A 16,975-nucleotide genomic window follows, 5' to 3' on the forward strand; every position below is an offset into this window, starting at 1 on the left:
TGGGGTGCATAATAAACATATTAAACTAAAAACAGTAAAATGTGCTAATATTTAACGATACCTTATTACCTTGTTGCTTGAACTATTTCACCGACAGTCCTTGAAAGTCCATGCATGGTATTGTCCATTTGCATGCTGTGATCATTTAAAAATGCCCCAGTTAGATGAAAATGACAGGGACAAGACAAAAAAAAAAAAAAAAAAAAAAAAAAACTTGACCGTTAAGCCTAGTTAGTGGCCAGTGGCGGCCTCTGCCAGACGCGGCCATCACTACGCTCACTATTTTCCTCAATTTATTTGGTTGATTGATACTTTAATAGGCTCGCAGGTGAGATGTAGTACTGACTGACAGTCAACAATGGTTCATGCATGTTCCACTGTTATAATTTTGCACTGCTACTTGTTACTCAAACTTAAAATATGTGTTGTAACTTTCTACCTCTGGGTTAGCATAGGTATTTTTTTTTATTAGTACGTAATTAACAAGTTTAATCTTAATCTTTTTTAATAGATTTCGCCATACATAAAAAGGATATCGCAGCATTGTCAAGTTCCAAAATTGAGAGTTTGTACATTTGGTACTTGTTATGCCTTACAGTATTTGGCAAGAATTCAAGTTTTCTAGCGTTAATATATTACAATATTTAAGTGAAACTAGACACATTCTTAATAGTGCTTCATTTATATCTTTTTAGAAAAAGCATTTCTTATGGACATTTTTAACAGCAGCTGCTGTATAGTCCTTGTGGCTTAGCGCTTCTTTTTGATTATAATAATAATAATTTAACAGCAGCTTCATTGAAAATGTGTATGAGGTGTAAACAAAGACTTCAGACATCACTGGGCTCAGGTTAGATATATATGTATAAATATACGATCCCTAGATTAAGAAAACTTACCTTAGGTGGAATTAAGCAAGGTTTATTCGGTCAGACACCAAGTTATGACATGGGACAGCAATGGAAACCATTCATACTGTCTTTGTTGGTTATCCTAGGTTAAATTCTCATAATGATAAATATTTCTCCCATTGCAAGACACACCGAGGGTAAATATTTAGGTCTACACTTTAACTGCCACTTGAAATATAATGCCCACAACCAACACATAGCCAGGATCTCTAAAACAGTAGACATCCTCTCCATGATATGGTACTGTGTACCTCAAACATTATTTACATTGTATTACTAATCTATCCTTATCTCACCTATGGTATTTGTGCTTGGAGATCTACTACACCAAATCAAATCACCTAAAACCACTAACAACCCAACAAAATGCCTATGCGTTGACTATCACTCATTCCAGTTCCAGACAACACCCCACTTCCCCACTCTTCAAAAGCTTGAACTTACTTAATATACACAGTATGTACTTGTACTACTGTGCCTACTTTATATATGTTAGGCCTAGGTGACATCAATGACATACTACTATATAGAAATCCCCTGGTTGTGCAGAGCATTTCAGGCAAATTAGGTCAGTTTTGTCCCGGGATGCGATCCACACCAGTCACCTAACACACAGGTACCCATTTTTTACTGATGGGTGAACATAGACAACTGGTGTGAGGAAACACGCCCAGTGTTTCAACCTTTACTGGGAATCGAACTAGGACATCACCATGTGAAGCAAGAGCTTTTGCCATCAGGCCATGGGCCTATGCAAAATATCAATGTGCATGAAAGGCCCTAAGATTGGAATTCATTACATGAATTATCAAACGACCTCCTGTGTGCCAATCATCTCAGGTCTATTGTTAAAAAGCACCTATATTTCCCTTATCCAATTTTGTCCCTGTTCTTCCAGCCTTCCTTCATCTCCTATAGGAAATTAGTAACACATCTTATCCCATTGTATTCTCTACTCATCACTCCACTAAACTAAGATAATTGAATCATTTTGAAATAAATCATACTTTTGAAATTTTACCAGTTGTTTATTATCTACCTTTCTTATTTTGTACTATATATATGATTGTAGTTAACTGCATAAGAATTTCTACTTGATAATCTCTCTAAATCTGAAGTAACTTTTAAGCATTAGGATTAGTTTACCCAAAATGCACTGCATACTAGTGACTTACTCTGTGCTTACATAAAGAAATATAAATTGTTTCGTATTGTGTTGTAATGTTTACACAAGAATTGTGTTTAATGGAACCGTTGTAGAAATTTAAGCTAGCAGTTGGTAAAGCACATGTGTACCTGTAGCTTTTCTTTAACTTAACAAGGTACTGCACTGTGGAAATAGCTTATATTTTTTTTTTTTTTTTTTTTTTTTTTACACATCAATTTTACAGGCTAAGAGCTGTTATCTTACCTTGGCTCATTTCAAAGCCCAGTCTTATCTAAAGGTATACTACCACCACTCCAGGATGCAGTCCACAACAGGTACCTACTTCTAGGTGAACAGGGGCAGCAGGTGTAAGGAAACATGCCCAAAGTTTCCACCCATGCTCTGTACTGACTCGCCTTCGAGTCGGGCACTCGCGACTGGTGGCTCATCTATATCGCCTTCGGATGACGGACTCTCCGTACTGCCAGTGGTGTCCCTCACAGCCTGAGACGGTGGAACACTTCCTACTGTGGTGCCCACGTTATCACTCTGCACGGACTACTCTCCGTGCAGCCTTGCGCGTACTTGGGGTGCACACTTTCACTCTACCTGTCCTCCTCAACGGGGAGGGGTTTCGCCCTCCGGACCGTCAGGAAATATTAGCTTGTACCTGCTCCTTCCTGCTGGCTTCAGGACGTATCAGAGACATATAATATTAGTCAAGACATTCTTCCACTTTGGTCGATATTCCCTCTCCTAGCACTGGACGGCCGGGCTCGATACGGCGTATGCTGTCAGTGGCCCTGAAACCCCAACAGAAGAAGAAGAAGTAGAACACCCATGCTCGAGATCGAACCACAGACACTTGGTATGTGAGCTGAGTGTCATATTGTTTGACCTTATTGGATTATTCTAGATTGAATCTACATTAAGTGCCCATAACTTGTGCACCCTCAAGACCATTGTAAAAAGATATACAGTGGCCCCTCGTTTATCGTCGTTAATCCGTTCCTGGAAGTGCGACGATTATCGAAATAGACGGTTTTCGAATCGATTTTCCCCATAAGAAATAATGTAAATACAATTAATCCATTCCTGACGCCCAGAAGTATTAAAACAAAAAAATTTTTTACATGAAATATAGATCTAGTACATAAACAATACAATGAGACATGATGAATGAAACATTAACAGCATAACACTTGCCTTTATTGGCGATTCTTCTTAGTGTATGGAAGACTGGAGGAGGAGAGAGATTGGATTAATTACTGTTTGGAAGGGGAATCCCCTTCCATCAACACCTCAGGTACCAAGTTCTTTTCAATATAGACACCTTGTATTGTGCCAAAACAAAAGCATTCACATTGCTAAACTCACAAATTATGATGTCACGTAGCCTTAATACCATAATCTGTAAGGAATGCCTAGCCATGCTAGGTGTCCTAGTGGCCCCCTCTAATTAGTATTTTATAACATGTAAACCACACAATACCCAAAACCTGTAAACCCCACATTGTAACCCTTATAGAGAATAAACTTGAATTGAATTGAATTGAAGAGGTTCATAGATTCCAGATTTTGTCCATAGTGATGGTGTCCAGTAGCCTTCTGAATTTATGGACCAAGTCCAATTATTCCAAAATTTGTCTTGTATGAGCCAGAGTGTCCACATGCATGATCTGTCTGTTTCATTGTTTCATGAACCATAAGATGCCTGTGTCAGTTTGTCTGCTCTCATGCAGACACTCATTATTTAGTCTCCTGTTTTCCCCCTGGATTCACAGTGTTTTGCATGACTATTAATGTGTTAAGTAAAGTGCAAGTGGTAGTGCCAAGATGAAAAGTGTGAATGTCAGTGTTAAGGAGAAACTTGAATTAATAAGGAAGGTTGAGTCTGGAGTCTTAGTGGCACAGGCATGTGATGGGTGTAATGTTAAGAAGCTGTCCAATGTTCATAGAAGCAAAGATAAACTTGCACTTTCCTCTTAAGTTTAGTATAGATGCTAGTGGAGCTTTACAGCTCCTCTGACTAAGAATAAAAGTTATTCCGAGTCACTACTAACGATCATGGCAGTTTACAGTTCATGTCTCTACCACAAAAAGTAAGTAAAATTACCATACTGTATGTGAACAGTACTGTACTATTGTGCTTTCAACTTCATTTTTATTGGCAGTATACAGTAGTCCTGTACCATTTTACAAGTTGCAATATTCTTAGCATTAACTAGTCTTCTGAATCAATGGAAAAACTCTGCTGATTCTGAGCTTTGTTAAAAAAAAAATTCATCATTCAGAATCTATGGACAGTTGGCAATAATGTACACCCAGTCCCTCCCCTATTAGTCCATTAATTCAAGGAGTCTCTATGCATACATGTTCTGTTAAGCTCTGCCACTGTATATGGCTTAAATAAAGAACCGAAGTGAACATTGTTCTTTTTCTATATTAAACAATTTTTTTTCTCATTGCTTCATTAGATTCTGTGATTTATTGGTAAAGCTACTCTTCCTCACACAGCTTTTGAGGATACTACTACTAAATACTGTACTGTACTACTAACTGTTACTACTACTAGTTACTAATAACACTTACTACAGTTATAATACTTCTACTACTATAATATGTACTACCACTTCATTTCTTTTTCCACTACTGCTAACTACTATTACTATTTCTTATCTTCTACTACTACTGCTATCCTTTTTCTTTTTTATAACTGTTGCTGCTGCTACCTATTGCTTATTCATACACAGGCTTTAACCTGGTCAATCAATGGCTTCGGGGACTGAACCCCTAGGTGTTGTTTTGGTTAAACAAGTTACAGTAGTAGCAGTAAAGTTACAAGTCAACTGGTGTAGTTAGAGTATTGTATTTGGCTTTCTCTTCACCTCTTCAACTGACCTGTCTCTTGGCTTTCTCTCTTATTCTCCCTCACTTGTGACTTGATAATGGGCTAGGACAGACTGAACTATGGCTTGAAGTTTCCTTCCCAAATTGGGGGTTTGGTATGAGTATTATTCTGTACCTAATCTTACCAGCAGTACCTTAAATTGAAGGAAGCAACTGGAACTAGAAGATGGGTAATTCATTGCATAGCATCTGCACAGAGGAAGCCTGCCAACTAAAATCTCTAGTAAATTTATTGCAGATCATGCTGTTTTCCTATGAACATTGCAGATTGACCACAGGAATGAAGTCAGCCTTTTCTTATGTGAAAGTGGTACTTGTTTCCTTTAATTGCATCCCCCTTGATAATGGTTTCAAGAGATAGGCTGCAACTGCTGAAAAATAGAACAGAAATTTGCTGTGTAGGCCTCTTGACACAATAGTTGTTTAACCCGTAAACGGTCTAAACGTATATACGTATACGTTTTTTCAACATTTGAAAGTATGTAAAAAAAGTATTTTTTTTTTTTTTTTTTTTTTTTTTTTTTTTTTTTTAAATTTTAAAATTTTTAAAAAAAACTTTGATCTACTTTTTTTTTTTTTTTTTTTTTTGTATTTGAAAATATGAAAAAAAAACATAGGTCTACTTTTGGAGCACTACACATGTGAACGTAGATCTGCTTGGACCGTTTACGGGTTAATCTAGGGTCAAAAACTTGCAATCAGATTATAGTGCAGGATTTGTGCTTCTGGAGGTCCCTGCAAATCCAGAATCAGTGAATGTCACTAAATTATGTTCATATAGTACATGTAATCAGTATTATTTCAGATTTGGGCTCATGCCATATATTTTAATGTATTGCATAAGAAAAATTCCAGAAAGAATAGAACTTTGAGCATTGAAAACATTAGCATATTGAGCAAAATCATATGAGTGACTTTTAGTTTAGAGATCATATATTAAGCCAGAACAAAATGGCAGCACCAAAATCATAATTAATCAAAACTATTCATAGGACAACCTTAGGTAAAAACATTGTACAACCATGTATCATGTCAAAATACATGTATACTATAGGTCGGGGCTCACTAATCCGGCAATCAGTTATCTGGTTCCATCAGTAATCCAGCACTAATTTTGTCTAGCATAATTTCAAATTTCATCATTATACCGACTCAGAAATTGTGCAGATAGTTGTAAATCCACAGCAGCAAGCCAGTGGAGGAGAAAGCAGTGATGAAAAAGAGGAAGATGTAGCAGAAAGAGTCTCTATTGATAGGTTGATTAACCCTTTGACTGTCGCAACCCCCAATCCTGAGGTGTCTCCTGGTGTCGCAAAATTTAAAAAAAAAAAATATTTTTTCTTATGAAATGATAGTGAAAATTTTCCGATTGTAATGACACCAAAAAAACGAAATTTGATGGAAAACTGACGGAATTATGCTCTCGTGAAGTTAGCGACCTCGGCGCTGTTTACAAATCGGCGATTTCGCCCAATTTGAGCCCTATTTTCGGCTAATTCCATTGCTCCAGTCGCCCAAACTCATAGCTAATTCTTTAGAACTCCATTTTTTCTATCGATTGAGTACAAGAAACTGCCCATTTACCGATTTCAACTACCTAATAATGTGGTCAGAAATTTGCAATTTGGCCAATTTCACAAAAACTAAAAAATATGACAATTTCAAAATAAGGTCCAGAATGAACAATGCAGACATTCCTGGCTCTAAAATAACATTTTCTTTGCTTATCAGTCATGTCTCCAGGCCCCTCTGATATTACTCTTGCTTTCTGTTTTTAATTTTTATTCAAATAAAAAATAGAAGACTTACTATTATGCAGACTACTGCAATACTGTAATAATTTTTATAAATAACATCAACCCATTCATGACTGCATATTAGAATGGCTAGTTGGACATTTATTGGACAATGGCATCATTTGTTTACTTTTGAACATTGGCAAAAATCAAACATTTCCCCTAATTTGAGCTCCATTTCTAGGTTCTTTTTGTAGTAAAATCAATCAAAATCACCTCTATTTCTATAATATGTTTTCCATTCTATCATATGAGACCAAGAAAACGAGAATACAACCATAAATACTATACGAAAATAGACCACAAAGTCGGCATTTTAATTAAAAAAACGGTCAGTTTTTTTTTCTCATTATGCACTGCGTGCTCCAGGATTTTTTTTATATGGTGCACACTGACCACACAGACCCATTCTCTCACATGTGGGCCTACCAGCTTTCTCCTGCTTGATTCGAAGCCGCTAGAATTTATGAGTATATATACGTCAAACACGGTACCTCGTAAGACGTATATATACGGCCGCGACAGTCAAAGGGTTAAGTGTATTCTAACCTAACCACTTTGTAATCCAGCAAACTTGCTAATCCAGCACACTACAGGTCCCAATGATGCCAGATTAGTGATGGCTGACCTGTATTTTTATTATTATTATTATTATTGCATAATTTAAGCACACAAATTTGGAAGTCTGTAAATTTAGGGGTTTTACTGTACTGTATCTTGTTTTGCACATTCAGTTTGCTATTACTGTTCTGCATTGAACACATTAGCTCTTAGATTTAAACGATTACAATATTCTAATTTGTTAAAAGTCACATTACTGAATGACACAAAATAAGACTGAACATTACTAACGTAATTTTATGTCCACAGGGACCAAGGTGAAAACGTATGGATGGAAGCTGACAGAAGACAATTTAAAAATTTGAAATAATCTGTGGCAAGAATTGCAGAATCTAGAAACTAAATGGAAAGATTACTTAAACTTGTGAAGTGGAGCAATGTTATTTCAATAGAAATTTGCTGGAACATGTTGTATGAAGTTCCTTGAATACAGTACATAACATCAGCTTAATCTTTTAGAGCACTTTTTTATATACAAGGTACTTCTGCAAACATTCACTATGTTAATAAAACATAAATGGAAAATTAGTCAGTTGAAACTAATTGATATACAGTGTACATAAATGTTAAATGGGTATGAATTGACCACTAAGGTACTAACAAAGTGATAATATTTTAGATTTAAAAGTTAAGGTATAATTTTGATTTTAGCATTAAATTTAGTGAAAAATTACTGTCATCCTATATGTATAAGTAGTCATAAAGTACCAACCAGAGTTTGAGTGATAAAACAAATATTTTGACTGGAATTTACCAGTGAAAAAAAAAATTCAGAATTGAATGACAAAAATGTTTAAATATATTGAATCATAGGATTTTATTGGGTAGAACTATTTATATATAAATAATTATTAGATACAAGTTTTAAAGAAATATTACAATGGAAGCTTTACCTGAAGATTCATGTGCTATTACACCAGGACTGGAAGACAGGGAGTATTCCGAGGGTGAAAATGTATTTGAACAGCATTGTGACCCTAATGCTCTTCTATTGAATGACACTACAGACAAATCATTTCACTGCACTTTATGTGGGAAAGGGTTTTCCCAAAAAGGATCCTTAAAAAGGCATACACAGACTCATTCAGGTGAAAAACCATTTGGTTGCCCTGTGTGTGGAAAGGTGTTTTCAAGAGAGAGTAACTGTAAGGAACACATTCTTATTCATACTGGAGAGAAACCATTTCAGTGCACACTATGTTGCAAAGGATTTACCCAGAAAGGTACTCTTGTAAAGCATCTCTATACTCACACTGGAGGTAAACCATATGAATGTTCAGAATGTGGGAAGACATTTGCACGTATTGGTGAACAGAAAATCCACATGGTGACTCATACAGGAGAGAAAGCACATGAATGTGCTTTGTGTGGAATGGCATTTGGGCAGAAAGGTTCACTTACTAGGCATATGCAGTCTCATTCTGGAGAGAAGCCTTTTAAATGTGATTTATGTGGAAAGTTTTTTGCCCGTAATAGCAACTTAAAAGTGCATTTGCTTAATCACAAGGGAGAAAAATCATTTGTGTGCTCGATATGCGGAAAAAGTTTTGCACAGAAAAGTACTCTTAAGAAGCATAACTACACACACATCACAGAGAGATCAGTTGAATGTCCTATCTGTGGCAAGGCATTTGTGCATCAAGGTCAGATTAAGCTACATATGCTTAGTCACACAAAAGAAAAATTATATGACTGCTTATTATGTGGGAAGAGTTTTGCACAGAAAGGTTCTCTTGAAAAACACATTTTTATTCATACTGGCCAGAAACCATTTGAGTGTAAAGAGTGTGGGAAAGTTTTTACTCAGAAGGGCCACTTGACTACACATATGTTAACTCACACTGGAGAAAAGCAGTTTGAATGTTCTGAGTGTGGAAAACCATTTGCTCGGAACAGTGATCTGAAAGCTCACAAAGTAATACACAGTGGAGAAAAACCATACGAGTGCCCAATATGTGGGAAATGCTACTCTCACAAAAGTAATGTTAGTAAACATATACGAACTCACACGGGTGAAAAACCATTCGAGTGTTCAAAATGTGATAAAAGGTTTGTCCAGAAAAATTCCCTCAGGAAGCATATGCAGTCCCATACAGATGAAAAGTAATGCTTTATATCAGTTTCATTAATGCAAATTTTCTGGCATAATGAGATTTTACTAAAACTGTAAAATATCTGTACTACAATAATGTGCAGCATTGAAAAAAAATAGTATTTTCAAAGATATGTTAAATGATATTTAAGTTTTTTTAAATTGATTCATATGTTAACAAGTAAATTTTTATGAAAAAAGTTAAGCCAAGTGGGAGTTGATAGCATTTAACCCTTTGACTGTCGCAACCCCCAATCCTGAGGTGTCTCCTGGTGTCGCAAAATTTAAAAAAAAAAATTATTTTTTTCTTATGAAATGATAGAGAATCTTTTCCCGATTGTAATGACACCAAAAGAAACGAAATTTGATGGAAAACTGACGGAATTATGCTCTCGCGAAGTTAGCGACCTCGGCGCTGTTTACAAATCGGCGATTTTGCCCACTTTGAGCCCTATTTTCGGCTAATTCCATTGTTCCAGTCACCCAAACTCATAGCTCTTTCTTTAGAACTCCATTTTTTCTATCGATTGAGTACAAGAAACTGCCCATTTACCGATTTCAACTACCTAATAATGTGGTCAGAAATTTGCAATTTGGCCAATTTCACGAAAATTAAAAAATATGACAATTTCAAAATAAGGTCCAGAATGAACAATGCAGACATTCCTGGCTCTAAAATAACATTTTCTTTGCTCATCAGTCATGTCTCCAGGCCCCTCTGATATTACTCTTGCTTTCTATTTTGAATTTTTATTCAAACAAAAAATAGAAGACTTACTATTATGCAGACTACTGCAATACTGTAATAATTGTATAAATAACATCAACCCATTCATGACTGCATATTAGAATGGCTAGTTGGACATTTATTGGACAATGGCATCATTTGTTTACTTTTGAACATTGACAAAAATCAAACATTTCCCCTACTTTGAGCTCCATTTCTAGGTTCTTTTTATAGTAAAATCAATCAAAATCACCTCTATTTCTGTAATATGTTTTCCATTCTATCAAATGAGACCAAGAAAACGAGAATACCACCATAAATACTATATGAAAATAGACCACAAAGTCGGCATTTTAATTAAAAAAAACGGTCAGTTTTTTTTTTCTCATTATGCACTGCATGCTCCAGAATTTTTTTTTATATGGTGCACACTGACCACACAGACCCATTCTCTCACATGTGGGCCTACCAGCTTTCTCCTGCTTGATTTGAAGCCACTAGAATTTATGAGTATACATACGTCAAACAAGGTACCTCGTAAGACGTATATATACAGCCGCGGCAGTCAAAGGGTTAAGGAATACAATTTTTTTTTTTTTTTTTTGGGGGGGGGGGGAACATTTCTACTAAAAAGTGCAATAATTGTGGAGTGGCAAATATTTATACATATATAGAAAGAATAAACAATATAACGATTAGAATACTAATTTATCTCAGATTACAAGCACATCTAGAGGAAACTTTAAAGATGATAAAGTATAATTATTATTAGACCTGTCTTGTTAAAGGCCAAGGTGAACTTGCTCAGTTATTCTTTATAGCAAGTTTGCAGTCATGAGACTCGGGCAGTTGTGTCCACCGTTTTGCCTGTCAAATACAGTAAGTCTTCGACTTACAAACACGCTGAGAATCTTCTGTATTATGTATATCATTATTATACACAATACAGAAAGTCCCCCAACATGTTTGTAAGTTGACGACTTTCTGCATTATGAATATACACAATTCAAGAGGTCCCCACTGTGTTTGTAAGTCGAGGACTTACTGCACATGGTTTTCATTCAACCATTGGGTGTGATGGAGCTATAATAAAAAACTTAAAAGGTGTTATGCCATACACGTGTCATTAGCGTTTATACAAATGTAATATGTCATTATTATTTAGTATAGCAGTAACTAATCCTACATATATGAAGCTACAGTCAGTTCATTTGTGTCTTGACACTCTTTCTCATCAAGGATATACTGTATACACTGATAGTTTACTTTAATCCATATTTTAGGGAGTAAGGTATGCTTGAATGTGAACAGGTTATATGCAGCCATAATGACCATCGTGTGGTCGATAAACTTAAAATGAATCAGATGCACAGTAAGTAGCAGCTCTGGTGGCACAAAATAAGTGTTTTGTTACATGTTATATAATGTGATGGCCCATTATCCTCAACAAAGTAATTACTGTGGCTTAGTCAGATGTGGGACTGTAACTGCAGAATAAAGCAGTGATTGTGTGTTGTACTGTCAGCTTGGTGGTTCCCTATTTTCACGCTCCAAAATTTATTGGCATTATGGTATGTTATAATTAGTTAAGTGTTATTGATGGATGACAATCGGATGTAACCTAAAAAGCATAGCTACAGAAATTTGCTAAAAACAGTAGGTAAGAAATCAACTTAGGATTTTGGACAGGTTAATTGTTCACACATTTCAAATAAAATTTAATGAATCAGTGCTTCAGAATTCTTGTACAGTATAAACATTAAATCTATAGATATTAGTATTAGTTCAAATAAACAATGTTGCAACTCGTGAGAGGCATACAGCAATGCTTCCCGTGTGACATCATGTACAAACACTACAGTATTGTTTCATACATGGCATCCAGTTAGTTTGTTTCTTAGCAAATAGCAATAGAACTGGTCAATTTTTATTATTTTAGCCTGGATGTATCTAATGAAATGTTTTGAAATTTATAATTTGTTGGCTGCTTCCATAGCAATCATTGGTTTTCTGAATATCTTTGTGTAAAATTTTGTTTTAACTGACCCAGAATAAATGCCCATGAATGCATGTAGTGCAGTACATGACCTTTAAAATAAGGTAATTTTTATTCTAGAAATGGAGATATAGTTCAGTGTAAAATGTTAGTCACTTGCAGTAAAACATATTTCTACTAGATGTAAGCTCTTTGCCTTTAGCCTTATTACCAGTAATTACAACTAGTTATGCAGTACTTAAAAAGCATTCTGTTCTTGTGATAGCAAATTTTCAGGAGGAGGATGCAACAGACATGTGTAGTAGTAGTAGTAGTAGCAGCAGCAGCAGCACACAGCAAGAGGCATTCTTGAGCTTCCCCAGTGCTAAGGCTTAATTCCAAAAGTTGGGATGTGACTCCAAAAGGATCCTGTAGTACTTGCTGCCTTTGCACCTCCTGACATTGTCTGCTGTTATGCAGTTGCCACACCCTTCGAGCCCAGTGTGGGCGGGATTTGTGGCAGCCCAAGATGCCTAGCTTCTTCCTCCAAGCCCTGTGGGGCAGGGGACTGGGGCTAGGCTTAGGGATAGCTGTCCCAGAAGACAAGGAGGTACTTGTACCTCCTCCCATGGCAGATATTGGTCTGAGGCACTCCCTTGACAGAGAGCCAAGGCCAGACCCCCTCTTGGAAAAGGCTCGGGCCAGGCGATTATGCCGGCGAATCTACAACAGAACGGCAAATTTTAAATTTTTCATTTTACTTGCAATCATAGAATGCTAGTGAAACTAAATTGTTTGTATTCACAGTTTTTTTAAATTACAATTGGTCAAGTGGTTGTAAATGGCATGGTGATTCTGACAAGCTGTGAATTAGGGTATAATGTCTTGAACTGTACATGACTGTCTTTATCCACTGTAGTTGGTGTCTTTATCCACTGCAATTGGTCACTTAACTGTACTGCATATGATATGTTTTTCAGGAAGGCATGTAACCCATAAACTTATAATTAAAACCAAAGATGATTACATCTTTGGTCATCTCATAGGATGGCCACCTGTGCCATTCTGCAAGGGTTTCTGGGTTGTAATTTAATAAGATCCCAGAATTGCCTTCAATACGTACTGTTTAAAGTTTTTTTTCTCTAAGTGTAGGGTTATTTGTGAATTATTCCAGCCATTGTATTATGATCTTTACTCTTCAGATGTTGATAGATTACTCTGTTTATCAGAGCTTACAGATTTGAATGCTCTTATTTATCTGAGAACTTTGAAAGTCTTTAATGCTCTGAGAATTTCTTTTTTAAATGACACCTAATTTTCTTTACCACCATTTTGTTCCTTTTAATGTTGGCAATCATTTGCCATGCTACACTGAATAACCCACAGTGATTTAGTTAGCTCTTTCTGTGAATATAATAATGGGGTAAAAAATGATAAAATATCCACAACTGATATATTGCACCAATCTTTTATTCCTAATTTTGCATATCTACTTGCCCTGAGTAATCTACAGCTTTTTCCTCTTGCTGTGAGTTTCTCTTTGTACTATGCAGCACTGAATGCCCACCATTGTTTTTTTTCACATTTTATAAATACTGAATAACTGTGTACTTCATTTTACCATTGGATTGCATTGAATATATATTACATTGAAATATTTGCATCTAACTAACTTGTACCTTCAGGGAATTTGCTAGATGTTCATACCAAACATAGGGTGCAACCAAGAACTTGTTCTTTCATACTGAATAGTTTTCCTCATTGTATTTTATCTTTAATACAATGTAATTTTTAAGGCAGCTTATGTGATGTACTTTTTTTTTTTTTTTTTTTTTTTTTTACAAGTTGGCTGTCTCCCACCGAGGCAGGGTGACCCAAAAAGAATGGAAATCCCCAAAAAGAAAATACTTTCATCATCATTCAACACTTTCACCTCACTCACACATAATCACTGTTTTTGCAGAGGTGCTCAGAACACAACAGCTTAGAAGCATATACGTACTGTATAAAGATACACAACATATCCCTCCAAACTGCTAATATCCCAAACCCCTCCTTCAGAGTGCAGGCAATGTACTTCCCATTTCCTGGACTGCATTATAATTTTTACCATTTTTAATTTGTTTGTTATTATTTGTTAACATTGCTTCATTATTTTATACACAATACTGTATTTAATATACAAGCTTGCTGAGTTTCAGTGCCAACAAGGTATCAAATTGCTGATGTGTGATAAAAAGAAGTAGCTGGACTACTGGAGTTTTGGGGCCCACAGTTATATATTGTAAAAATGACTGTTTTGGTTTGGGTATACCCAAAAGCTGAGTCCTTTACTACTACAGTCTATGAAGACTAAATTAAAATTACTGCATGTTGATTTCAGGCAAGGTATATGTTTGATCAAGATCCAGTAGTACTGTGATCCAGGCTTACAAGAGTCACAGTCTCGAGAGTACCAAGGTTTAAATTGCAATTCCGAGCTATGCTGGTCTGGGATTATATTAGTGACTAGGTGCACTGTGGGTTTGGTATAAAGATCACTCTGGAATGATTCTTGAGAGTTTGATGGTATGAGTCAATGAAAGCTGAATGTAAGAAAGGTATTACATACTTTTCCTTTCAAAGTCTCAGTTTATTAAAACAGTTTTCATAATCTATTTCCCAGAGAATGTAGACAGTGAGTTAGTTTACACACATTGTGAAGCCAAGAGGACAAATAGTTTAAACTACAAACTGCTGGTATGTGTTGATCATAGCATATTACACTTTATATACTTTGTATTATAAGAAAATTGTAGGTTCTTAAACATCTTGTAGATTAAATACCTAACTTTTTGCACACACTACAGTATATTAATGTAGTAGCTTGAAATGTTTACAATAATGATTTTTCATTATAATACACCTGTAGCATGATATAATTTTCTTTGTATTGTATCTCTTATTTTGCTTTATTTTTAGTAGTGTATGCAGGATATGTACTTTTAACAATTTGCCACCATTACTGGGTAACTTCATAAAATCATCACTTGTTTCATTACGATCCATTGACTCCCCTAATCACAACATGCTACCTATTTCAAATTACAGGCACCTTACTTCCATCTACAAACTAAATCTGGCTAACTGGTTTCTCTGTATCCCTTCATAAATTATAATACTTATTCTCCAACAGCAAGTCAGATCTCAAAATCTATTGGCCTCCACACTGATCAAAATACATGTATGCTGGATGCTTAACCTCAAAATCTTTACACACTCTTTCCAGCACTTCCTCAGGAATTCCCTACATCTTTCATCTACCTTTCCCTAAAGAGAGGTTCCTAGATTCTGGTGAAGGACTCTTGATCTAAGAAATTGGCCTTGTGCTCCAATTCCTTGAATAGTCTGAATGCCTTCCATTTCCCAAGGCACTGTATGACTCCCTATGGGTTTAGCATTCTTCCATCTCAAGGGAGATGAGGGGCTTGTGATCCAAGGAATTGGACTTGTCCTCCCCTTCCTTGCATCAAACCTGAATGCCTCCATTTCCCAGGTGTTTAGAACCCCTACATGTTTAGCACTTCCTCTTGAGTGTAATCTTTATCAACCTGGCTTGCTCCCCACTTTCTGTATGAACAAACCATCACCTTTTATGCCATATAATGTATTTTGATTTATTTACTGCTTAAAATTTATGGTTCACTTTGATCTCAGGCCTAATGTTTCCACTTAATTCAGCTGCAACAGTGAAAGACAATACACCACAACTTTAAGAGTGCAGATAACCAGTAGCAAAGTCGAGACAGGAGGTAAGTAAAGTTTCAGAAAATAGTTTGGACTAATATAAATGAGATTAGTTGGATTTGAGCAGAACTGCCTAGTGTGGGCCAGCATGCCTGCTATATATCTTCCTTGTATTTATTGTTCATTCACATGACAGTGGATCCTAACTTTTATGATAATATTTTAGCTAAAAGTTTGGAAGTGCAACTTTGACTTCTGTTGGACAGAGGCCAAAGTTGCTGGAAGTTACTTTAATTGCCACAGCTGATGTAGTCCCACAAAGGTCTGGAAGCTTCACTGTTTACTAACTTTTAGTTAAAAGCTTACTATTCATGTTAGAATCCACTGTCATATAAACACTGAACATGGAGAAGCTGTACAGCAAATCCAGCTTGTCTCATTTATATCTGCCCAATTTATTTTCTACAACCTGATGTATCTCTTGCCTCATCTCACCCTTGCTATTGGTCCCCTGCATTTCTCTATGTTATACTGCTTTATTTACTCTGTATTCGGACTGATGAAGCCACTTGTGACAAAACGTTTCCTTTAATAAAAGTTCTAAACTGTACATGTGTCTTTTTCCAGTTTGTTGGTACCACGTTTAATTATCTGTTAGTAATTTTTTTTTTTCCCCCCATCGAGTCATGTTGAGCACAAAGGGTATGTACACTGAAAGGAATGCTGAGAGCATAATTTAAGCTCTATATTAGTGATCAAAGTAACCTCAATTGGCAGTGTAAAGGTTACATGTGCCCTAATGATCTTTGTATAGATTTTTAACTCGGCAATCAACCATCCAGTCCAGTTTGGCACTTTTCTAAAAAAAAAAAATTTTTTTTAACAAATCGGCCGTCTTCCACCAAGGCAGGGTGACCCAATAAGGAAGAAAATCCCCAAAAAGAAAATACTTTCATCATCATTCAACACTTTCACCTCACTCGCACATAATCACTGTTTTTGCAGAGGTGCTCAGAACACAACAGTTTAGAAGCATATACGTATAAAGATACACAACATATCCCTCCAAA

The 16,975-nt window shown here is 36.0% G+C and overlaps 1 protein-coding gene across 2 annotated transcripts; it reads left to right on the top strand.

Moving 5' to 3' along the window:
- Positions 1–227: 227 nt before the first annotated feature.
- LOC128693279 (zinc finger protein 568) lies at positions 228–16,515 on the top strand. Of its 2 annotated transcripts, none has more exons than XM_053782863.2 (2): positions 228–328; positions 7,635–16,515. In XM_053782863.2, exon 2 carries the CDS (start codon positions 8,266–8,268, stop codon positions 9,490–9,492), a length of 1,227 nt encoding a protein of 408 aa, XP_053638838.1. In that variant the 5' UTR covers positions 228–328; positions 7,635–8,265; the 3' UTR covers positions 9,493–16,515. The 2 variants fall into 2 exon arrangements, with proteins under 2 accessions (XP_053638838.1, XP_053638839.1); XM_053782864.2 differs by lacking the exon at positions 228–328 and adding an exon at positions 538–850.
- The last annotated feature ends 460 nt before the right edge of the window (positions 16,516–16,975 follow it).

This window comes from Cherax quadricarinatus, chromosome 28 (assembly GCF_038502225.1).
Source record: "Cherax quadricarinatus isolate ZL_2023a chromosome 28, ASM3850222v1, whole genome shotgun sequence".
NCBI classification, from domain to species: Eukaryota; Metazoa; Arthropoda; class Malacostraca; order Decapoda; family Parastacidae; genus Cherax; species Cherax quadricarinatus.